This window comes from Myxocyprinus asiaticus, chromosome 43 (assembly GCF_019703515.2).
Source record: "Myxocyprinus asiaticus isolate MX2 ecotype Aquarium Trade chromosome 43, UBuf_Myxa_2, whole genome shotgun sequence".
NCBI classification, from domain to species: Eukaryota; Metazoa; Chordata; class Actinopteri; order Cypriniformes; family Catostomidae; genus Myxocyprinus; species Myxocyprinus asiaticus.
Window position 1 is genome coordinate 33,715,248 of NC_059386.1, and position 26,581 is coordinate 33,741,828.

The following is a 26,581-nucleotide window of genomic DNA, read 5'->3' on the forward strand; positions in this document are numbered from 1 at the left end:
GGAAATTTGTCTTCTTTTCTGAAGTGACATTTTTAGTGCATTGCTTCTGTTTATTACTGTATTTATACTCCATTATATAAAATGTTTTTTTTTCTTCATTTTATTTGTTTAATTACTATATTTATTTTTTTATTATTATACATTTATATGTTCAATTTAATTTTGTCACCCTAATTGTTAAATGTCACCCTAAGTAAATATTTAACTATGAGGTGATATTATGTAATTCCTTAATCAGAACTTTTTATTGCAAAATTAAATAATATCATCTAATTGTTAGATTTAAAAATATTTTCTTCTTTAACCCTTGTATTGTGTGACTGACCCACTAAGATTGTTAATAAATCTCTCATATTGCATTTATTATCCCAAGAAATTGCATTAGATCTTTTTATCAACTTCTTTTTTAGTAAATATGACAGATTTTGTACTCCTTTTTTGAACATATTTTAAATATATATATTTTTATTGATAGAAGATTCATTGAACTGTACTCATAATGGGCTAGTGGGGGGCACTCCCTGCATAAAGTAATAGTAATAATAATGTAATAAATTAATAACCACTGGCTTGAGCTAAACAAAATGGGTGTCATTTTAAACCTTAGAATCTGGACGTTACAAAGCATATAGCTGATCCTAACAATTCCTAAATAATTATTTTTAATTTGCTGACAAATTAGAACTGTTTCGTTCTCATAATTTACACATTTGTTATCACAACAATTATATTCAGAGTTGCTAAAATCATAAAAAAGATGATATAGCCATGTGTTATATAGCTTTGGAATGGTCTGTTTTTTGAATGCAATGAGCAATTTTTTTCACTCGGAGGCATTGAGTTTTAGTGTATGAAAGTCCCACAGACACACATAAATATAATAAACAGGAGTGTCTTTTTGTAAAGTTTTTCTTTATTACTTTGTGAAACATATATATAACATAGACAATGACATATCATTACTTACAGCAGACTATACTGATTCAAATGAGCCCAAACACAACATAATATGATGAGTAGATCTTGAAATATTCTTCAAAAGTGTACATGGAAAGACGATGCACAAAAGGGTGCTCAACACATGGTGTGTGTGTGTGTGTGTGTGTGTGTGTGTGTGTGTGTGTACATGTTTATAATACATTGTGTGGACCAAATGTTCCCACAAGGATAGTAAAGCCTGAGATCACCTACCTTGTTAGGGTTGGGGATATAAATTATCATTAGATCTGTATAAAATTCATAAATTGCTTGGAAGTCTATGGAGAGTCCCCACAATGATATAAAAACAAGTTTGTGTGTGTGTGTGTGTGTGTGTGTGTGCGCATGTCAGAAGACTTTGTGTGTGCAAACACACATCCACATATGTGCTCATCTAAAGGATTGGGATGCTCCTGAACACTTTATATTTCTGTGTTTTGAAGTCTAATCCATTCATTTCCAATGGCCGGTCATTTTTGACCGGGAACACAACAAGTGTAACAAAATGTAATAAAACCAATAAAATGTAAAGAAAATTTGTATGATGTTAATACAAATATAAATGTTGTATGAAGGATTGTTTTCTTAATGCGGGATTGTTTTCTCGTTGCGTTTAAGTAGGGTGACCAGACGTCCCATTTTGAAGAGGTATGTCGCAGTGTCCCGACAATTCTCTAAACATTGTAATTATGTCCTGGTTTCAGCTGTTAGGCTCACTGATTATTTTCTAATTACATTTGATGTACTCATTTTCCTTCTCGCTATTGTCTTTGGTTTTGTTTGCAGAGAAGAGAAGCAATTTCGAAGCGTTGCACGTTAATTTGACGATACTTTCATTCTAGTCTTTCTGCAAATCTGCTGAAATGTATCTGGATACCATGGCAATGACGTCATATGACGTCAATGACTGTCAGTCAGCACAAGTAGAAATGCACCAATAAAAAATGTTTTCAACAATGAGCTGAAAGAAGCCAATCCATTTTTTCATGCAGCACGTGAACATGTAGGTGAGTATTTTTCTGTAATGTTAATTTCCCCACAAGCACGGAGGTAAATCAGACAGTGTCGCATTTAGACAGCTACACTGCACATTTACGTAGTACAAGCACTTATATGTTCAGATGTGGGGTTTTATTTTGAATTTTTGGTTACAATGTTGTGAATTTTTGTGAAGTAATTTCATAATTACACATGCAATATGACATCATATGGATAGAATAGGCTACATGGAATTTGTACATCAAAAAAAGCTAAAATGTGGTTAAATTGTGAAAAAAACTAAATCTAAAATAAAATATACATTTTCACAAACTATATAGCCTATACAGTTAAGTGCAGAAGTTTGCATAACCCTTTTGTTTTTATAAGTTTCCACACCCCTTTCAGAATGTATACAAATAGCCTATAAGAGATTATATTTGTTATGTAGTACTGCCCTTCAAAAGCTACATAACACAAAATGTACTCTTATTTACACAAATCATCCTGTTCAAAAGTCTGCACACCTTGGTTCTTCTTATGTTGCCTTCTTGAGCATCAATAATTGTTTGCACCTTTTGTAATAGTTTGTAATAGCAACACTCTATATTAAAAACCAAGGGAATGTAAACTTCTTAACAGGATCATGTGTGTAAATTCAGTTCCCCTTCTGTCACTCACTCGACGTTGTGTTGATGTAGTGACACTAGGGTCACCCTTGGGAGCCCCAAATACCTCAGATCTTTGAGAAAAGGCCAGTGAGAATTGGCGAGTGGAATTTGCATGCCACTCCCCTGGACATACGGGTATATAAGACCAGCTCACTCCAGGGCCAGTTTAGTGTCCCTTTCGGAGCTCCGGAGCGGGATGAGTGCTCGATCGCTGCATCGGAGAGCGTACTGGCGATGTCAGACGCCAAGAACTCGACTGGGCTGCCACCTTCGGGTCAGCCCGCCCAGTCTGAGGCTGACAGCGAGATGACGGCCATGCTTGCCCTGGCCGCCACGTTTGTCAGGTTGGAGTGGAACCTTCCACCCTCCCCTGAGCCCTCGCGGCTAGATGATTGGTTCCTGAGTTTGGGGCGCTGCTCACAGCCATGCCCCCGGTCCCTTTCTTCTTGGAAGTGCACGACGAGCTGACAAGATCATGGAGGGCACCTTTTTCTACCTCCCAGCTCGTCCGCTCTCACTACCCTCGATGGCGGGGCGGCCCACGGGTATACGGAGGTCCCTCAGATGGATAAGGCGGTGGTGCCCGCAAAGCGCAGCCACCTGGTGGGATCGCCCAGCACTCCCTTCCAAGGCCTGTAGGACGACGTCGTCTCTGACGGCCAAAGCCTACAGCACCGCTGGTCAGGCCGCCTCTGCCCTGCATGCCATGGCCCTCCTGCAAGTACACCAGGCCAAGGCACTAAAGGAACTGCAAGTGGGTAATCCTGATGTGATGCAGGAGCTACGCTCGGCGACCGACCTCGCCCTCAGCGCAACGAAGGTCACGGCGCGAGCACTCGGGCAGGCGATGTCCACCCTGGTCCAGGAACGCCACCTGTGGCTGAATCTGGTCGAGATGAGGGATGCAGACAAGGTTCGCTTTCTCAACGCTCCCATCTCCCAGATCAGCCTATTCTGGACTTCGCCCAGCAGTTCTCGGCGGTGAGGAAGCAGACAGAGGCTATACAACACATCTTGCCCTGGCGCGGCTCAAGATCCCGTATTCCGTCTACTCGCCGAGGGCATCCCCCTGCGGCTGTGAAAGCCCAGGCGGCTCCGCCTCAGCCCAAGCCCAGTTCTCGGTCCCAGCGTAGAGCCCCCCACAGGAAGCTGACGCCCCCCGCCTCACGGGCCGGCACGTAGACCCGGAAGGCTCCTACTGGCCATGAGTTTCATGTGCTCACATTCGGTTATGTGCCCAATGTTCAAGATAAATTGATTAGTTTGTTTAATCACATCATCCAATGTTGTTCAAAAAATAAAGGGATACATACACTCATCGACCGCTTTATTAGGAACACCTGTACACCCACTTATTCATACGATTATCTAATCAGCCAATCATGTGGCTGCAGTGCAGTGCATAAAAACATGCAGACATGAATCAGGACCTCGCCTAAAGGTTCGACATTTTGTGCATTCCGCAGAACTGTAGCTGCTGAAATCCCAGGAGATCAGCAGTTACAGAAATACTCAAATCAGCCCGTCTGGCACCAATAACCATGCAACGGTCAAAAACACTGAGATCACATTTTTTCCCCATTCTGATGGTTGATGTGAACATTAACTGAAGCTCCTGAACCGTATTTGCTTGATTTTATGCATTGCACTGCTGCCAAACGATTGGTTGTTTTAACTATGTTGTATGTCAGCCTAGCTATACTCTATGTAGACCTATGTGTGATCTGAACTGGATAGGGAATAATTATTTAATTTAAGAACAATAGACAAAGTTGTCCCCTGCCAAGTCATTTACTCATCTGTGTTAACGGAAATAAAAACTAAAATATATTGATAGAATAAAATAAAAACTCAAACTAAAATTAATTGAAAAAACTAAACTAAAACTAACAAACACAGTTGGTAAAATACTAAATAAAAATTTGAAATTGAAAATGAAATAAAAATGAAAACTAAATTAAAACCCAAAACTATTATAACTTTGCATCTGAGAAGCAGGAGACTTAAGGAAAAGTTTCCATTTGCTCTCCATTTAATGTCTTGGAGACATAATTGAGATGTTAAAGATATAATTTATGAATTTTCTTTATATGAGTGTGTGTGTGAGTGGGCTTCGATGCTTACACCAACTGCATGTCTACCCCCCTCCACTCCCTAAAACTGCCCGCTCTAGTTCCTTTAGTGAGATACAACACAAACACACACACAGGATCCTGAGGGTTTATCCCCCTGCAGTGCACATACTCTCTCCCACTGCTAGGCCACTGCAGCCCAGGGAAAAGAAAGTAGAGGAGAGGAGGAGAGACTAAGAAACGTGATCTTCACTCGAGAAAGCTTACTTAGCCTGCAGACACACATACACACAGACGAAAAGAGACAGTCACTCCATCCACATAGTTTTATTACAGTGGTGGATTATCTCGCGGAAAGCATGTCTATCACGGAGCAGGACCGACTCGGAGAAAGTCGAAACTAGGAGACTCGAGGGAGAAGACAGAACGTATTTCGCCATGAGTATTGTTATGAAACCACGCTCGCGTTCCACGAGCTCTCTCAGGAATACGGAGGGAATCTGGTAAAGTTTTTACTCTTTACTTTGGTAAAATTTCATGCATTTACTGTTCCATCTGCGCTCATAGATTCGTCCCCTGTGTGCACTGTAACGCCAAAAGTGTGTATATTCTTAATTTGATGTCTGTTGTAGATTTTCACTTTGTACGAATTTCTCTGTGCACATCTATTGAAATGATTGTGGCCGATATAAATTTAATGCCAAAAGTGTGTAAATTCATAGTTTGACGTCTATTGTAGATTCTCGCTTTGTACAAATTTCTCTGTGCACCGTTATAGAAATTTGTGTCCGATACTGATTTAATGCCAAAAGTGTGTAAATTCGTAGTTTGACGTCCATTGTAGATTTTCACTTTGTTCAAATTTCTCTGTGCACCGTTATCGAAATTTGTGGCCAATACTGATTTAATGCCAAAAGTGTATAAATTCATAGTTTGACGTCCATTGTAGATTTTCACTTTGTACAAATGTTTTTGTGCACCGTTATAGAAATTTGTTTGCGATACAGATTTAACCTGTTTTTGTCAGTTCCTAGATTTAAAGTGGCCACAGCGGTAGGTCATTCTGTGTTGTTGCTCCTAAACTGTGGAACTCACTACCTCTTAATCTTCGCAATATCTCCTCTTTAACTGCTCAACTAAAGTCTCAACTAAAAATATATATTTTTTCTATACATTTTGACTTACCATCTCAAATTTAACAGACACTTGATATTGATGTCTTGATACTTTGTGTGTGTGTGTGTGTGTGTGTGTGTGTGTGTGTGTGTGTTTGTATAAATCTAATTGTATCAATTAAATATGCTAATTGTAAAGCAACCTTGAGCTTGGGAAAGGGGATATATATAAAATAAATTTCTTCTTCTTCTTAATGCCAAAAGTGTGTAAATTTGTAGTTTGACGTCTATTGTAGATTCTCGCTTTGTACGAATTTCTCTGTGCACTGTCATAGAAATTTGTGGCTGATACTTATTTAACACCAAAGTATGTAAATTCATAGTTTGACGTTGAATGTAATTTTTCGCTCTTTACCAATTTCTATTTGCACCTTTATAGAAATTTGTGGCAAAATAGTGTAAATTCCTAGTTTGACGTCTGTTGTAGATTTCCACTTCTTTCGAATTTCTCTGTGCACTGTTATAGAAACTTGTGGCTGATACTGATTTAATGCCACAAGTATGTAAATAAATATTTTGACGTTGAATGTAATTTTTCAATCTTTATGAATTTCTCTGTGCACCGTTATAGAAATTTGGATCTGATACTGATTTAATGCCAAAAGTTTGTAAATTTGGAGGTTGCCATGTATTGTAGATTTTTGCTTTGTACAAATTTCTCTGTGAAACCTTATAGAAGTTTGTGGCCAATATTAAAACTAATTTAACAACAAAAGTGTTTAATAATTTGACGTGTATAGTAGATAATTATTTTTATGTTCAAAATCCCATATGATGGCAAATATTATAAATTTACATTCTTTTGTCTGTTAAAAAAGTGTTCGCAATGTGCTAATCTGGAATAAAAAGGAAAGATTAGTACTTTTAAAACCTGCTGTGCAAAATAGGATAACTTGATGTAGATAAAGAGTTTCTTTTTAAATTGGACAAAAATAAACCATTATACCATTTGCTTCCAATATTGACCGATTTAAACCATTAGTGATAATTTAAAGAACGCTGATGTTGGCCGATACAATATATATCGCACTTTTCTACTTATTGTATTTCTGACCTATAGGAACAATAACTAAACAAGTTGCATGCATATATTTTTTTATGTTAATGCGAAAAGCTGTTTGAAACTCATTTTACTTCAGTAACCTAAAGTATTTTCACATGAAAAGGGATACTTAAAATTTAGGCTAGGACTAGATATTGTCCACACGTGTGGTTGAAGGGGAGTGGTGGAACAAGTAAGTAGGGAATTGGGATGTCAGCTGAAAAGGAAGATGTTTCAGAGGTGGAGCAAGTTATTACATTTTGTTAAAAGATTAAGAAGCCAAACTTTTTTATTTATTTTATTTTAAATAACATGCTCTGAATAATCATGCACAATAAGACCAGGAACATGTATAAAGAAACTAAATGGGGTAAATTTTGATTTTATGTTGACTTGAATACAAAACATGAACCTTCTGTGTGTGTGTGTGTGTGTGTGTGTGTGTGTGTCTAGTGTTTGTTTGTTGTTAGATGGCATAACTGTGGCATTTGTGCAGTTCAAAAATATATTTGCCCATAGAAAGAAATGAATCTTTGGTCCTTCATAATCCCATCAGCTGGCAACTTGAGTCAAATTTCAAATATGCCACGAGAGGCCTTCAACAACACAAGAGCCATAACAGCTGTTTCCAATAGAGCGCAACAGTCTGGTTTGAGAAGTAAAAGTCTCATAATTTATTCTTTTTACGATAACTTATAAACCTTTACCAGATAATATTGTGAGCTCCGAGGTTGTTAATCGATGGTATTTCAACATTTAAAGTTTTTAATAGAGGAATTCCCAGTGAAGAACTACACTACCCATGATCCTGAAGAGAAACCAATCAGAGAATCTCAGCCAACAAAGCGATCACGTCATTTGCAGTGCTTCATGGGGTTGTGGTTCATTCCCTAATGAAAGACGTTAAGTACGTACACAGTCTCGTACCTTCATCTTTTTGTCATCTTTTCAAATACTTTTTCACTTCAAATTAAAATTTGTACATTTTGATTCACCTCGGAGCTGCTTGGTTTGGTTTATGTCTTAGAACTTTGTTTATTATCTTTCAATAATTATGCCTCATCATGCACATGGTCTGTTGTATTGAAAACAAGGCCAATATTTATCCCTAAAAATGTGAAATGTCTTGTAACAATAAAGGGCTGGTGGGTGACTTCTGTATTTCGAGCTGTGTTGTTGCCGAATGAGGACCATATTTGAGAACAGATGCCCCAGCACGCTCTAGTGCTCGTCTCATTCTCCTTTCGGCTCACGCTGTCAGCCCACAAGAGTCCTGCTCTGACCTGGAAACGTGTGCGGGCCACACTGCGCCCGCACGGAGAATGCAAGTGCATCAGCTCATGCGTTCATGCCTTTGTTTGTTTCTCTGGCCGCTGTCTTGTGCCTGTGATCTATCGAGGGTACGACCTCTGCCAAAATAGGCCAAGGGCATCTCTCTTGCTCTATCACGTCTTCGGCATCTTTATAAATAAAGTCATTTTCATCCGCAGTCGATGGTAGGCCACCTACTATCCAATTAGAAAGGCCCCTCTAGAGCCCTGGGCCCCTGTTGTGCGTCAGCCTCTCTCGACGGAGCCCCAGTGGACAGATACCTGCCAGCGCACCCCAGACTTAGCTGACCTTCCTTGCCTTAAATGGAAAAGGTACAGATGCTTCTCACGTAATGGAGCGTGTGGTGTTTGATGTGGGCCACATGTGACGTTTAGTCCTCGGCGTGATGTCTGGTGAGGTAGATTGGATGTGTCAGGTTCGCCCGCTGGATGAAGGAGTTTTTAAGAGTGTGTTGGTGTGTGTATTGGTGTATGTGTGAGAGAGATCGTAAGAGCTTCTGGCTGGTATTTATGTCTCCTTGTTACATTAAATTAAGCCTTTTATGATTGTAGAACTTGGATGATGTGGACTGTTTTTTGGCTTGGGAAGTTGCTTTCTTAAAGGAATAGATAATTATTTACTCACCATCATGGCATTCTAAATCCGTCTGACTTACTTTCTTCCGTGGAACACAAAAGGAGATGTTAGGGAATATGTATAGTCTCAGTCACCATTCACGTCAACATACTGCCTAACATCTCCTTTTGGACATTTCGTTTTTTCATAATCAAACATCAAAATGTCGCTGACATAACTTTTCTACTAACTTAACAGGGCATAACTTGACTTAATGTGACGTAACTTAAATTAACTTAAAGGGATTGTTCACTCACAAATTTTAATTCTCTCATCATTTACTCACCCTCATGCCATTCCAGGTGTGTTTGACTTTCTGTCTTCTGCTGAACACAAATGGTTGATTACAAGAGTACGCAGTGAATTAAAACAGGAGATCCATTCTGTTCCTCAAACTCCCCTCTGGAGGATGTATCACAATACACTACTCCGACAGTATCGGCTAAGGCTCAGGTATCCTCACGCACCCGTGGGGTCTCACACTTGAAATGCATTATGCCAATAACATTCTGCACAAGGCAGCGCCTCGATTTCCAATACAGTTAATGCACTGAGGGCCAAAGTATATCTGCACTACTTTTTGTTACGTTATGAATACACAATCAACAGCATGTACTAGTAACATAAGCACAACAGGCCAAATTCAGCAAAAGTATAAAACGTGTCACACTTTGGGAAACATTCCATGGAGAACTAAAAGCAAACAGTTTTCCAGTCTCCCAAATGTCTCGTTTTCTGTGCGTCAGTAGACATCAAGGGGTTTACTTGGTGAGTCCCTGATCTGCACTATAATATTTGTCATAATAAATGAGCAAATGTTTTCGACCTTACCAAATGTTCTCATCATAAAATGACCAGACTTGTAATTTTATAGCAAAACATAAGACTTTATAAAGCAGTGTCTTGGCAGAGAGCCCGTTTAGCACATTTCTGGGCTCGTCACTAAAAGATCTGGCTGCAGAACAAGAAGTCATTGATTCCTACATATTTCTTCTATAACCGTTCTCTTCAAGGTCAATCACCTTCACTGAGTTGTAGCTCTCAACTACAGCAGTGCAAATGTGGCCAAGGTGTAAAACAGGAAGGAAAAGAAGTTTCTTGCTTGGTGACCTCAAAATAAGTCAAATTTTTTGTCTCAGAGCTACAAGAATGAGGAAATCGCTTCATGAAACACTTTCATCATTGATCAAATAACCTTTCTATCTTAATTAGAGGGCAAAATCAGACTTCAAATGAAGTTTGTGCTATTTAGCAAGTTGCTTTACATCAAGTTATGCAATGCAGTATGTTTCAACAATATGATATTTGAGCAAAATCATGAGTAAAAGTGCTGTTGTACTAAATTTTTGTTCTGATATTCAGTTTAAAAGCAAGATTGCGAATGTGATATTGTTTATCATACAACAGTTTTATAAACAGCGAGTTAATATCCTATCAAGTAATGGAAATTTCAGTTTCTGATGTAATCATTTTCTCAATTTTTTGGTGGAGGAAAACACTGTTCCAATGTGGATGAGAGACTTAAATGTAGCAAATTCAATGCATTTTTTTTATTATCCCCTTTTCTCCCAATTTGGAATGCCCAATTCCCACTACTAAGTAGGTCCTCGTGGTGGCGCAGTTACTCACCTCAATCCGGGTGGCGGAGGACAAGTCTCAGTTGCCTCCGCTTCTGAGACAGTCAATCCACGCATCTTACCATGTGGCTCGTTGAGCATGACACTGTGGAAACACGCATGTGGAGGTTCATGCTACTCTCCGTGATCCACACACAACTTACCATGCTTCCCATTGAGAGTGAGAACTACTAATCACGACCACGAGGAGGTTACCCCATGTGACTCTACCCTCCCTAGCAATCGGGCCAATATTGTTGCTTAGGAGACCTGGCTGGAGTCCCTCAGCACACCCTGGATTCGAACTCGCGACTCCAGGTGTGGTAGTTAGCATCAATACTCGCTGAGCTACCCAGGCCCCACAAATCAATGCATTTTTAAACAGAAATGGATTAGTGTGACCTGGCCTCAGGCACAGTATGTCCACGTTTGAAGGCTGGTAAACTTCACTACGTTTATGTCTCTCATCCACATTAGAACCGCGTTTTCCTCCACCGAAAAAGGAGCACTTCGAAAACGCTCTCCATTTTCCATGTTCCAATATGTTTGAGAACGATGACATTGGGAAAACACATTAGTGTGGATGTGGCCTCATGGTATGTTGACGTCATGTTAGAATTACCGGAATATCCAGATTCTGACTTGTAAAAGGAATTTCTGTTTTCGTAGAACATGTGATTATTAGTTGTAAACTTGGAATTCTACGAAAGTGCTGACTTGACAGTCGTGACATCATGTAAACTAATATGACAGTAGCCTCAATGGTTAAAAGTAGTTAAACATTTCTCTTTCATATGTCATTTTATTATATCTAGAGTTTCCTGGAGTGCTTTCTTTATTTCATATACATTTTACAAGAACGTATAGAGGAGAATTAATAAATTCATGTATTCATTAAATATTTTGCTATCATCAACAACAAAGCCACACAAGGATATGTTTTGGCGGCATTGCGTTAGCAGTTACGAGTAGAATCTCCAACCTGTCGTCTCGTAATAACAGTAATTCCAACATAAGCATCAGACAAGCGGAATGATACAAACAGTTAAATGTTTTTATACAAAATATTAGCTCTTTCTTTGTCTAGTCAGATTACTGTAACTAACTTAAATAAACTGTTTACAGCAGGCTCACTATTTTGAAGAAGCAGAAAAGATAAGTGATGCCTGCAGTTTATTTTTTGTTAAATAGAAGTAATATAAACAAAATTATCTGGATTGTATCATCACGCCTAGGTGCGTTTAGATTGCTGTTATCCTTTTTAGGAGAAGAATTTAAACATGCTCTCTACGATTAGAGATAGTCATTTATCATTGTCAGAACACTGTATTCTGAACACTTTGCACATCTCATTTTGCTTGGAAAAGGCCTCAGAAGGTTTTGAGACTCATGTTGTATGTGCACAACTACACGTCTGTCTTTGTATGCCTAGCAGACCTGCTCTTTGTAAATTGGAAGCAACCCAACATTCCAGTTCCACGTGATACTGCTTTGCCCACTCTGACTTTCTGAAAAAAATGCCGCTTTCCTTTAAACGGAGACATATTCAGTGAGTCGTTAGAGATTTGTTTTGGTTATGGATGTGTTACTTAGGGACGCTTATAGGAAAACTTGGTCACCAGATGAATCACAAAGGTGTCATAGCCAGTGACGTAACAAGCACCTCGCCATGGCGATTAGCTTTTGCATAGCCTCTTAACATAATAGACCTCAGAGTGACACAAGGGCGGGATTATGACAGCTAAACTTGGTGACAGTGTCCGCCTTCTGTGCACTTGACGTCACCATGAGGGAAACCCCTGTGTTTCTGTGAGGAGGAACTGATAGCTGAGGTTAATTAGGATGAGCAGCTTTAAGGTTTAGGTAAGGCTATCCCCATGTGTGCAGAAATATAGTCCCTTTGGTGCACCTTCGTTTATGCTGAGGTCTGTGAGACAGTGAACGCACCCTGCAGGCCATTTAGGGGAGAGTTTTGTGTTCGCTGGGTTGTTTTTCATTTTTAGGCGCAAAATTGCAAAAGCAAACAAAATGTACTTTTTAATTATTTTTTGATTTTAATGCTAATGCAGGAGCTTTCCTGACAGTTTTGCTTTGCTTTACTTTATTACTACTTTGTTTTATTAAGTTAATCTTAGGAAGGTCAAATATATGTAAATAGGTCGGACAAAGAATTCATATTCGTAGTTCTTAGGCCTTGCTGTACATGGAGCTAATAGAAATTCCACTGTCTAATATGTAAAATAGCTTTTATTCTTTATTTCTGGCATAATTACTTGAAAAACCTGAAGCAATGTTTACTTTATTAGTAAGATTGAGATTACACCTCATGTTTTAATTTGATAGTTAAACCATTTAATATTTATATGGTTAGAATTAGAGATTGACTGATATATTGGTTTTACTGATTAATTGGTGCCGATAGTTGCATTTTGGAACCTATGCTGATAGTTGCTGATAGTTTTTCCTCTTTGGCCAGCGCTGGAAGATTCTACAGTTAGAACGGCTTGGTTCGGAAGTTTAACAGTGGCCTCTAGAGGTGAAATAAAGACAATCATCATTGACAATATTCATCCAAATTTTTATTCTCATTTTAATAAACCAGTTTGACTTTCTTTCTTCTGTGGAACACAAAAGGAGATGATTGGCAGAATAGCAGACTCAGTCACCATTCACTTTCATTGAATGAAAAAAGATGCAATGAAAGTGAATGGTGACTGAGTCTTACATACTGTCTAACATCTCTTTTTGTGTTCCACTGAAGAAAGTCATACAGCTTTGTAACAACGTGAAGATGAGTAAATGTGACAGAATGTTTATTTTTGGATGTACTATCCCTTAAAGAGTGTGTTCAGTAGCATATTAGTTTTTGCTGTGACATCAAAATTGGTATTGTGAATTGCAAAATGTCACGACTGAAATTTTGTTATCGTGACAACCCTAGTTGTTTTCATCTTCTGAAAGACATATATATATAACACACTGTCTCTCTCTTTCTCCACCTGTAGCTTTGACGTGGACAATGGCACGTCGTCAGGACGGAGTCCCCTGGATCCCATGACGAGTCCAGGTTCAGGCCTGATCCTTCAGGCCAACTTCGTGCACAGCCAGCGGAGGGAATCCTTCCTGTACCGCTCCGACAGCGACTATGACTTGTCGCCAAAGTCCATGTCCCGAAACTCCTCCATCGCCAGTGACATGTGAGTACACAAACTGATAGATCTGGCCATGTTCCAATCTCCCATAATCCTCTGCTTCGTATTTTGGGTCAGTAGAGTTTTCTTACTTTTGTTTTACGCACACGTTTGTTTTACTGAGCGAAACCCCACTAAAATTTAAAGATCACGCTTACATTTTGTTTCATATTAATTGTATTTATCCATTCAGTTGTAAAAATACTCATATTTTCCCACACATACACACCCTGAAGTATCAAGATGGAAATTAGAGATGATTTTGAAAGAATCTTATATATTTTCAGTTTGCAACTATTCATAGTTTTCATTTCCAAAAACCAAATAAAGTTGGTCACAACTGAGAAAAGGCTTTGTGATCTTAGACAATAAATGTAAATATGTTTCAGATTATTAGGTTTCCTTTCTTAATCACATAACGAACAGAACAACACAAAAGAAAGGGAGTGTAAATCATTAGGAGTGATAAGCAGAACTTAATTGAATCAGATCCAGTTACATTCACATAGACATACAGCTGTCACATACTGTACAGCCAGTGTGTTGATGACATTGATGGTTCCTTGTTGTTTAAGTGTACGTGTGTGGTTATGTGTCTATATGTTCAAATATGTGTGTGTGGTCTCCAGTGCTCTGTTGTTTGCCCGCAGGTCTCGACATCAAACATGACAAGTCACATGACCCTTTGTCTCACGCTGACATCAATCTTTCTCCTTCTCCATCTTTCCTCTCTCTCACACACACACAATGACAAGAACAACATTCTTTATATCTATTTTCATAGTATGCCTCAGAAAATACTGCAAATAATTGAGAAATTCCAACCTCAAAAACAGTGATGGCCACACAATAAAACCAAGGAGACGCTCACTTTGCTTTCATCAACTTAGAGCTGTCTTTTTTATTTAGCCATTTAGTTATAAACAAAAATAGTTTTGCTTGTAGACTGTGCCACTTTTTTCTACATTTAAGGTACACTGTACCCAAAAATAAAAATTCTGTCATTGCCTAAATGTATTCAAATTTTTTTGTATACATTTCTTGACTTAATGTATCGAAAAAATTACTCATACTCATGTTGTTCTCAACTCATAGACTATTTCTTCCAAGAAACACAAACAAAGATATTTAGCAAATACTGTGATCATTTTTTTCCCTTCATAATGGTAACTGTGGCTGTGAAGCTCCAAAAATTAAATCAAGGGCGTAGATTTAGTGTGAAGCATTTACCCATGTTTCCGTTGATCATGGTATAAATAATGGGGGGGTTGTACTTGCTTGTTTTGATTATTGGAGGGGTCACCACCCCCTCCTCCGGAATCTATGCCCTTGTTTGAAATTTGGTCATTATTTAATGTCAAGACACATTGCAGCTGGTTTGACGTAAATTATTAAATCATTACATCAAAACTGGCACGACCTTTTTTGACACCCCATATTTGAATTTAATGCAAATGTGTATGAGAATAAAAAATGTTCTCACACAATGCTATCGTATGGCTTCCGAAGGCTTGTAATATAGCAGTTTTATTGTCATTTTAGAGCTTGACAGCTCCAGTAACCATTTTGAGAGGAATCATACATGTTTTGAACAACATGAGGGTCAGTAAATGAAATCCTTTTTCTTTTATTTAAATATGGAATTAAATAAACAAAAGGAAACAGCTTTTGTGTTAGACATCTCCCAGTTCACCCTGTTATTTTAATCCAGCGCCTCTTTTGTGGTTTGCTGACCTCTTTAGAAACATTGCATTTCTCAGACCACAAATCCAGAGGAATCTGCCACTTCTGATATCCTCTGTATGTGTCTATGTGTCTGTGTGTGTGTGAATGCAAGTGTGTGTCTGTCTGACAAACTGTGTCCTTATCGATAGGAATAACCACCTGCAGAGGCCGGGCCTGGTCTCTCGGAGATCTGAGCCGGTAATTAGTGGAAAGTAAGTTCTGGTTCTGGCTCTCCTGCCTAAAGACAGCACCTGGCCTTGCTGTTACTCAAGGAATGCTCTTGCTTGTCCAATCTGCATCACCTTGCTTCACATGTAGATGCGAGCATCACAGTTACACGTGCATTAAGAACCCCCTCCCCACACCCACACCCTCACTTATTAATGCGCAGAAAGATGACCAAATCAACCTGGTACGTACACTTTAAGTAGGACTGGGCATAGGGTCAGAAATTAGCAGGGCCTCAGGGCAAAAATGCCCCTAAAATTCTAAATATGGAGGCAAAAAATGACCCCACAATGAATTTTTATTTTTTTATTTGTATTAATAACATCTGACATAGTTACAAATGCATACATCGCAATCTTCATTTGAATTTTCGCTGTACACTTTTTATTGTGCCGTCCTTCATACAGATGTTGCCGAATCAGTGGTGGATCCTCGCACTATTGACCCGCACAGATGGGCACTCAGCTTCTCTCACTTCGCATCAGTTTGTTTGTCTGAAAAGCCTCCTCACCTGCTGGAGGCCAAAAGTGCGCGAGGGAATTTAGTTATATATTTGTTATTATTATTATTAGTATTATTATAAAACAGTACCACATTGCAAATATATAAGGAAAAATATATAACTGCACAACTTATTTTCAAAATGCTGATTTATTTACCAACGTTTCGGCAAATATCCAGATACCTTGACAAAGTCTGTGAGGCCGAATTGTCAGTAAATTAACAAATCTTTATTTTGAAGATGAGTTTTGTAGTTTTTTTCCTTGTATGTGAAACATGTTGGGGTTGAATTTTCAGCAAAATTGACTAGACCATGATATACTGTAAGTTTTTGGTCATACCGCCAAGCCCAGACCTCAAGAGGAGAAAAAAAAGGAAATGCATCCTTCATTTTTAGGTAAAATTAGGTTGATTGGTTGAAGATTCTGTGCATTAAAACCTTGCGTGTCGTAAGAGCGTAGGGCTAATTTGTGAGGGATATCGCATGGAGAAGACAGAGTTTGGATGATGAAATGCCTGGGATTGCCGCTCATAACTTGGATGTGTGAGTGTTTGTATGCGTTTGTCAGTCTCCATCTTTGCCATGACCCTGCACTGCATGTGACACTAATAAATAGTAGTTTAGAGTTGCACATGTGACTATTTTTATAATTTATTCCAACCACTATGAATGCATATGCTCTATTGTGTTGCATAATTTAATGTTCTTTAATAGATTGATCTAATAAGCAAGAATGCACAAAATGTTACGCTTCAGGGCTTGACATTAATGCTTGTCTGGGACAAGTGGATTTTTGCAAGGGCAAGTCATAGTGAATTTTACTAGCCCGACCGGACAAATTGCCTGACTGAAACCTTAAAAAAAATAATTCCGGGTTTATTTGTGATTTAGTGTATGCCTGTATCACTTATTAAAAAAATGTATATCCTGCTGTTGAAAATAATCTACAGTGTCTGAAATTCTGCACGGGATTCTGCGTATTGTCTTTGTATTAATTCCAGAATCTGAGCGAATACAGGAAATCAGCTTTTGCGCATCCTTCTCCCTCTCTCGTGCAACAGTGCTTGTTGAATTTGGTGTGAGCGGGCGAAGTGGACGCATTTTTTTTTCGACATGTGAATGTCATTGTACTGCACCTGTGTTAAAAGAGCATGTGATAAAACTATTGCACCTATTTATAAACGACAATGCTGTCAACGCTGCAAGCGAGTAACATCGGAGCGATCCAGGTTTGCAGCTCTGTCATAAATCATAATACAACACCTTTGACAAGAACTAACACCTGTTATATCTCTCATCTTCATCTCTCTAGAGCTCTTTCTGACCTACACAGGTAAACATAAAAATAAAATGGTAATACAAACACTACAATATTAACAATATACATAAAATAAAAATATATTATCTGTCTTTAAAAAATATGGGTCAGTCAAAAATAAGGTTCTCCATAATGAAAAAGGAAAATCTACATAATCTAAAAAAATATATATATTTTTAAATTAGGGTTGTACAACCATCAAGTAAAAAGTAGTATCATATTTTCTTTACACCTGATTAATGTTATATATATATATATAATTTAAATATAATAATAATGTGTTGAAGTAAAAGTACTTTTAACAAATACTATTAATTGTTGTGTCAGGAATATTATGATTTTTTTTGGTGGGTTGTTCCAGCTGACATTTGATATCCTGCTGGGACATGCCAAATATCTCAGTTTTTTTCAGGGATGTAAGACATGTTTCTAGAGAGATCATGTTAAGTGTAAAGGTGTGGGGTTGCTGATTAATTTTCATATGTTGCTAAATCTTCAATCTTGATAATAATTCACAATTATGTTATTTGTAAACCTTTAAGCCAAAATGCAGAAATTGACAGAAAAAAAAGACTGTGGATTGCAATGGAATACCAGATTATTACTCACTAATACCTGAGCTGAGTAATGTTGTGTAAAAATCTCACAGTATGCAATACTGAACATATCGCATATTATACATACTGCAGCAATGTTAGGAATAATATGTTAGTATCCCATTCCGATCAAGTTGCAGTTATTGCTTTTAAACAGTAGTGGGAGCCAAAAGTACCCCAAAAATGATCAGGCCTGGAGTTGCACTGAGAATACAAAAGAATAGGTGTCTAATTCTAAAATATAGTTGCCATCACTTTAATTACACAGTAAAACAAGCACTGATAACACAATAAATGATAAAAAAGCATCAAACAGATCAAACGGCCGTGCATCAGTGGCCGCCCGGATCGTGTAGCTGAACAAATTGCCAGATCACTGCACTTCCTCTCTCTGGTCTGATCTTTGCAAGCTCAGAGGGTTCCTCTATGTAACCCTGCACCGGCTCATGCATTATGTAGAGTCTCGAGGGAGGGCGACAGACGCACGTTTTCATTTCGCTCCATTCGCAATCTGGAATGGCTTGAAATGTCACATCAGTTCCTGATATTATCACCACCACAACTGCTCTTGGAGATTTTTGTTAGTTCATTACTCTATGAATCTTTTTGCAGTATACTGTAGTGATTAACGTTGGCAAGTTGGATTCATTTGTGCGAATCAGTCGGTTCAGAGACAGATTAACTGAGTGCATTTACATGCACAATTTTACACCTATTACGTGTAATAAGCAGACAACGTGTAAGGTCATGTACAGTAAATGCCTTACAGGGATGTTTTTTATTGGGGTAAGGTCATAAACAGTTGAAGCAAAGACTGATCAACACACGCATATCCTTGCCAATTACCACGATTTCACTTTGTATGTAAACACCTTTACTGGCTAATCCAATATGCGTAAATTTTGTGTGCATGCCTGTTTACGTTTTGACGTCAAAAACAAGAATAACAAGATGATTTCAAATCTCATGTTAATGCCGTTTTTCTTGCGCAACTTTATTTTTTTATTTTTTTTAAAGTTAATTTTAGTAGTTATCAGCATATTGTTGTACAAGATGTTTTGTTTTGATTCATATATAATTAATTTGTGAACACGACATTGCTAAGGCGTAAAACATACGCTACCAAAGTCTTTGTAGCAAGTCAGTCCACTGTCGGCCATGTTTGGAATGCTCTCGGAAGGCTATTCCAAGTCATAACAGTGCAGCTCCTATCTACTTGAATGGGGAAAGACCGAAATCTCCAAAATGGTTGGTCAAGATTACGATAAAAGAACATATTTCAAATCAGCAGTAAAATCTGACAACACTGGTATCATAAATTGTTTCTTTACATTAGATTAAGCTAAAAAACGCAATTTTCCCAGCTTGTATAGCTAATGCACATGCGTGTTCTCGAGTTGATTGACAGGTGATGTCTGTATCTAAAAGGTGATTGGCTCTTTTACCTGTAAGGCGGGACTTTTTTCTACATCCATTGACCGTTGGCTGCCATGGGCGATCCAATTTCTCCCATTCATTTTAATAGAAGTGGCCCGTCTCTGGTAAATAGTCTCTGACACTTCTCAAGTAAGTGAACACAAATGCTTCTGCACAAGCATTCATCACACGTCATTGCATTACGAAATGTATCAGAACACAATTCGTAAAGTATGTGTTGTATTCTCAGCATTTTTGCAAGGGGGGCTGTAGCGGCCATTAGAGTATACTATCATCTTCTCTGGATAGATTTTCTCTTTCAGGTCAACTATATCACATACAGTATATATAGCTAGCTACCTGAATAATAACATCTCAAATTAATGGCACAGACATTTGAAGGTAACTCTATTGCCTGCTTAAATACTGAGGTATGTACGACGGGACATTGTATTTGCATACTCTCATAGTTTATGTCTTCTGTTCTGAAAGTATTCACTTTAAGAAAGCTAAATGTATGGCTTTGTTAAGCTGCCCACTGCCTCTCCTTGTAGCTCCTGTGAAAGGTCTGGCAGTCTCAGCACACTGGGCAGAGTGCTGATGAATGGCCCACTTTGCAAATAGTTAGTTCTCCATTCTCTAGAAACAGAGTCAGCATCAGCCATCTGACTTCACACACACACACACACACACACACACACTCGCACAGATGCCAGGAGAGGTTCAACTGAAGTTCACACACCTGACCTGGACTCTTTTATCATCTGTTATTCAAAGAATAGCATAAAAATTGATTCCAACTCATCTACATTCACGTTTTACCCTAATTAAGAGTACTAACCGCACTAAATTATTCATTAATTTGATTTTAGCATATATGACCCAAGTTTTCACTGCAAAAAAGAAAACATTTTCACGTTTTTTAGTGTACCAGTAATATCTTATATATAATATATATATATATATATATATATATATATATATATATATATATATATATATATATATATATATATTATAAAAGTTGTTTATGTTAACAATAGTTAATGCATTATGAACTAATATGAACTTACAATTGTATTTATATTGGCCAAGATAAATAAATGCTGTTAAAAAATATTGTTCATGATGCCTAATGCATTTACTGATAGAACCTTATTTTAAACATACTTAAAACAAGATTAATTTGTTTGAGAAGCAAATTGACAAAATATTTTTTTTTGGAGGAATCGAACAAAATGTATTTAGTGTTCAATACAAGTTAAGCTAAATCAGCATCATTTCTTTAAAAAAAAAAGAAAAGAAAAATGGAGGTTACTGTGAGGCACTTACAATGGAAGTGAATGGGGCCAATTTTTGGAGGGTTTAAAGGCAGAAATGTGAAGCTTATAATTTTATAAAAGCACTTACATTAATTCTTATGTTAAAACTTGTGTATTTTTTAGCTGTAAAGTTGTTTAAATCGTCGTTATTACTGTCATTTTAGGGATTGCGCTGTTACATCGTCATGGCAACAAAATTGTAAAATGTATATAACTTTACACAGGAAAGGTTATTAAGTGATTTTACCACACTAAAATCATATTAACATGCATACTGTTTATGTCTTGTGGTTATACTCTTGAAACAGTGAGTATTTTAACATTTGCGGATTCGTCCCATTCACTTCCATTGTAAGTCCCTCATTGTTATCCAGATTTTTCCTTTTTTAAAAGAAAATTAGGGACAAGACAAAAAAATTTTTCCCCATACTGCTGCAGTCAGATGAGAGTGCGTAATACATTAAACTCGCCTGTCGATGTCCTTTTCCTTGCCAACGGAGTGTGAAAATATAGTGCTGAGCGAACCCGCAGTGCATACTTGAACACACACGTGCACACACCTGGACGTACATACGCACGGCATCACGTTAAACTGCAGGAGTGTAAGCGACACCCACGTGCTGAAACGGATATGGACAGTGCGTGAAATCTGACACTTTTTCAGCCAGACAGATGACAGACGGAGAGGGTATGTTGTGTTTCGTGGTCTGGAGATCTCCTACTGTTAGTGAAGAGCAAAAGCACCCCCCAAACTGCTTCTCGCATCTCCCTCCCTACTGTAACCTCACCTCTTTCCCCAGCATCTAACAGCACGTCTGTCCGCCCCTAGTGCATGCATGTCTGCCCTGCCCACAATAAGCTCATCACTGATAGCATTTTAAATGTGCAAATGAGCCTTAAATGTAAACAGTAAAGGTAAAACTGTTATAGGTCATTTTATCTGTTTTGAGGGGCGTTCACTCTGACGCCACGCCCACGAACTACCAACAACTAACCGTCTGATGCATATTGCACACAAAACTGGGAGACACTTTCTCAAGTTAGTAAATCCTAATCTGATTGGCTGGTTTGATGGAAGTTCTGTGAGCAAAAGCACACAGGACTTTTTATAGGTCCGCCTAGAAACAGTCATGTTCACTGTAGATGTGGGTGAAATTATCTCTGGATTTGCCAAAGTTTGCAAGGTTAGTGACATCAAATCTTTTAAATATATTCAGTGTTTCATTTGAGGCATGTAGCAGCAAGTAAAGTGGATATCACCGAGCAGAACTTTATAATCAGCTTTGTTTACTTAGTAATCTGTGTGAAATAGTCTGCACTGAGGTTTTGTGTGCTGTACTTAGACTGTTCACACATTTTCCACTATTTTTCCATGTGGTTTCTGTGTAATTGCTCGCGGAGACTGCCGTGCCATTATTTAAATGAATTATTTTCTCACGACGGCGTTTTATTATGGTACAGTAAAATAAATCTCAAATAACCCCACCCCTAATTGGCAAGCAATGACAGAACCGAGTATGATTGATCACTGTGTCAGTTAGATGGCTCCTCCTGTCTAAGTGGATGGTTCTTGCCAGACCATTTCCATTTTAGTCAAATGCAAGACTAGCAGCGACAAAGCAACCAAAAGTCATTTGTTTTCAAAGCACTGATGATTTGAGAGTTTAGCAACAGACACTGTTGGTAATGCAATGAAGTTAAACAGAGGTCAGTGTTTCTACAGTCATGGAAAACCTGGAACTATCAGGGAGTTTTAAAACAAGACTTGCACACATAGAGCAGCTGAATAAGACAGAATGGGGTTTCCTTTTCAGAGTTGAACCTTGACACCAAGTCTTTTAAAAGTGGCACAAGATACATGACAATGGTCAAAGACGTCTCTCTAGTGCATGTTCATATTCAAAAATAATTCAAAACAGTCCAGATGGGTCCCATTTGGTGTTCAGGAATAGTTAGTAACCACACTAGGCCTGTTTGTCCTGCTCTCTCTCTCTTTTTCCGAACTGAGCACCAGTGGGTGGGGCCAAGGGTGCACTGAAAAAAGTAGGCATTGATGTTGTTGCTGTAGAGGCGGTTATGAATTAAAGACCCCCTAGTGACGTAGGGAAGTTGCGGACATAGAGAACGAGACGTGTTTACGGCTTGCTATCAATAAATGCTTTTATTGCATTGGGGATTAACATTTACAGTATTTTTGTATAGTAGAGTGACCTCTTGTATGTCAAAATATCAAGGAAAATTGTATTCCTCATGACATGACCCCTTTAATGCGGACCTTTACCAGGTAGTGGAAGAAAACCGTAAAGGTTATGGGGTTATTTCACACCAGATTTCCCTGTCAGATCAGGACAGTGAGGATAATGCATATTCTGTGAACTGGAATGGTGAGACAAGCACAAGAATACCTAGACAGCATTTTGTGGGCATCATAGGTATGTTTGGAATGCTTAAATGAGCAACCAATCACAGAGAGATTTGCAAATAGTCAGTGACCTGTGACAAGGAACACAAACACTCAAACAATAGATGATTCAAAGACCCCATTAGCACATTTTTTGGCCATCAAAAGGTCAAAACATAATCTACGCGAGTACGTAAATGCAGATGCGAGTGCTTGGCCAACACATTGCAACTTGCAGTCTGGTGGAACAAACTTAACATGAGTTCTTGCGTTACTCTGGCAGGAAAAAACCTCAGTACTCAAGGGGGCGATAGAGTTACTTTTAAACTTCTGTGCCATTAAAATGGATGTGTCATTATTCAATTAAGTTGCTATAAATATATTGACTTTAACTTACTTGCTCAATAATATTCTCTTTAAACTGTTGCTTCACCATGACAGAAGTTGACTCGAAAGAGAAAACTCACTGTAGAAGCGGACAGTTCACACTAATCTTGCTATAGCTCCCTTGAGGCAGTGTTGAGAATGCAACATGTAGTTGCGTTGAGTTATGAATTGCGGTCTCACACATTTCAGAATGCAACGATGTGTGAAATCAAACCTGCATAGAGTATGTTTCGGACCTTAGTAGTGTTCACATTCAGAACATGCCTATGATGGCTAAAAACCCATGTATTGTGAACCACAACAACTTAATGTCCTCGTACCGGCTGTTCTGAAAATGCTGATGTTCGGTCATTTTAGACACATTTGTATATTCTTTATATTTTTTACATCACTGTATTCATAACTGTTATTGGTGTGCCATTAATGTTTCATGGAATATATATTTATATGTGTGTGTGCGTGTATATATATATATATATATATATATATATATATATATATATATATATATATATATATATATATATATATATATATACTACCGGTCAAAACATTTGAAACACTTGAAATGTTCCTCATGCTCTTAAAAATCTTTTGATCTGAAGGTGTATGCTTAAATGTTTGAAATTAGTTTTGTAGACAAAAATATAATTGTGCCACCATATTAATTTATTTCATTATAAAACTAAAATTTAATTTTAAAAAAAAGTTTTTGAAATTGATGACTTGGACCGAATAATTAAGAAAAGCAGCCAATAAGTGCCCAACATAGATGGGAACTCCTTCAATACTGTTTAAAAAGCATCCCAGGGTGATACCTCAAGAAGTTGGTTGAGAAAATGTCAAGAGTACATGTCTGCAAATTCTAGACAAAGGGTGACTACTTTGAAGATGCTAAAATATAACACAGTTTTGATTTATTTTGGATTTTGTTTAGTCACAACATAATTCCCATAGTTCCATTTATGTTATTCCATTGTTTAGATGACTTTACTATTATTCTAAAATGTGAAAAAAAATTATAATAAAGAATGAGAAAGTGTTTAAAAATTTTTGACCGGTAGTGTATATATATGAATTAAAATCCTGAACAATAGCCAGTAGAAAAACACAGACACTTTTCAACTGTTTTTTGGGTGTGAATTCTTCTTCTACACCATAAAACACTGTGTAATACATCTGATGATCTTGATCTGATGATTCAGTAATACGGTCATCTTTCTCTCCAGACACTGGTAGATAACATTCACTAGCATTAAATACATTAACACAAGTGTGTCCCTGCCTTGTCTCTTGTCACACAAACAAACCATATCTTAGATGGATTAAACATGAATATCATGGTCTCTTTGTGTTCCGTATCTATTTATGATAATAATAAAAAAAAAAAAAAACTGCACTTTCTTGATGATATGGTTTGTTTGTTTTGACAAATGCATGCAACATTACAAACATGCGTATCATGTATTAAGAAACCCATAGTTTTCTTTGGCATCGTAATGTGTTGCATTGTTTGTATGTCACACTTCTGACTTCCTGTCTTTGTCCGTTCTTTTCCAGTCACGGCGATGACCTCATCGTTACGCCGTTTGCACAGGTCAGTGACCCAGGAAGCAGTTCATGGTGATCGACTGGATACATCTCACCCACTGATTAAACTATCAGGCCTTTTTACACTGTAATATGACCAGGGTTAAAGTCAACATGAAACGGCGGATGCAACCCATTTTAATTCCGTAATGTGACTGAAAATGTATGATGGGACATCCGAGCCAGAGTCATTTATTACTTTTTGATGTAAGATTACAAACATACACCGATGAATATATTTATAATAAGGTCAGGAATGTTAGAAAGTAAATAGGATCAATTTCGATTTCATGTTGACTTTAAACTCTGTGTAGTCAGAGAGAACTGCATTGTTTCTGAATTATTATTTGTTTTTAGCATAGTATTTTAGCCGATTGTTTGTGTTTAATGCCTCAGAATTTAAAGAAAGTTCCATAAAAAGTCACATCAGATTTTCTTACCTTGAATATTCTGCATATAGATAATACAATTGTTTTGACATCTTACTTTTCACTTTGCTTTCGAAGGTGCTGGCTAGTTTGCGGACAGTACGGAATAACTTTGCAGCGTTAACGAACCTCCAGCAAGATCGAACGTCCAACAAGTGAGTGCAGTTATGTCAAAACTTTGGTTTTACACATGTGATGGACCGTAGTTGACCGCTGAAAAGAGCTGAAGAGGAAAATCTTTGCTCAGCTCATACTTACTAAAAAAAAAATTGTGTGAAAGAATGAAATGCGTTACAAATCTTATGACTAAAATGTACAGCACTTTCTGATTTTTCTTATGAATTGTTGGCAGGCGATCGCCCATGTGTAATCAACCACCTCTCACAAAGGCCTCCTTTACAGGTGAGATGATTACTTTTTATATTGATTTAAGCCTGTAATGTTAATTAGCTCTGACTTTAAACATATAAACTAAACTGGTATCACTTTATTTTACAGTACTGTTCTACATTTACGTACTATGTAATTACAACAACTATAGTACTTACTAAGTACTAACCCTAAACCTAACCTCAACCCATATTAAGTACATTTAGTTACCTAATTTTACTCAGTACTTCTTGTGTAAGTACACTGTAAGTATACTGAAAGTACACATACTGTAAAATAAAGTGCAACCACTAAACTATTATCAGTCTATACTGTATCTTTTACTCTGTCTTATCTGTCTTGCTTATAAAATTGCTGAGAAATGTTTGAGTTCATATATAATCTCTAACATTTGATTGCAGACTTTGGTATTTTGGCAAATCGGAGCACAGTTTGAGACATTGTTGAGATCTTTTCTGAACCGTTAAAGGAGAAACGTGAACTTATTGTCTTTTTCTCAGGAATAAAATTTGAGAAGCAGGAACTCTCAGTTTTTTCTCCTTATAATCACATTGCTGTCTAGGAGAAAAATTTTAGATATTAAAGGGGACCTATTATGCAAAATTCAC

The 26,581-nt window shown here is 37.7% G+C and overlaps 2 protein-coding genes across 5 annotated transcripts in view; both read left to right on the forward strand.

Annotated features, from left to right (window-relative positions):
- Positions 1-26,581, forward strand: part of LOC127433694 (membrane-associated phosphatidylinositol transfer protein 2-like) — a 694,725-nt gene that overhangs the window by 630,234 nt on the left and 37,910 nt on the right. The gene's annotated exons all lie outside the window — the stretch shown is intronic.
- Positions 1-26,581, forward strand: part of LOC127433700 (cAMP-specific 3',5'-cyclic phosphodiesterase 4D-like) — a 330,842-nt gene that overhangs the window by 260,517 nt on the left and 43,744 nt on the right. For 3 of the 4 annotated variants that reach the window (XM_051685814.1, XM_051685815.1, XM_051685816.1), the window contains 4 exons: positions 13,485-13,676; positions 25,126-25,162; positions 25,662-25,738; positions 25,936-25,985. In XM_051685814.1, the coding sequence (XP_051541774.1) occupies positions 13,485-13,676; positions 25,126-25,162; positions 25,662-25,738; positions 25,936-25,985 (356 nt within the window). Of the gene's footprint in view, positions 1-13,484; positions 13,677-15,590; positions 15,608-25,125; positions 25,163-25,661; positions 25,739-25,935; positions 25,986-26,581 lie in introns of those variants that run through there. The other variant, XM_051685819.1, reaches the window with a different exon arrangement.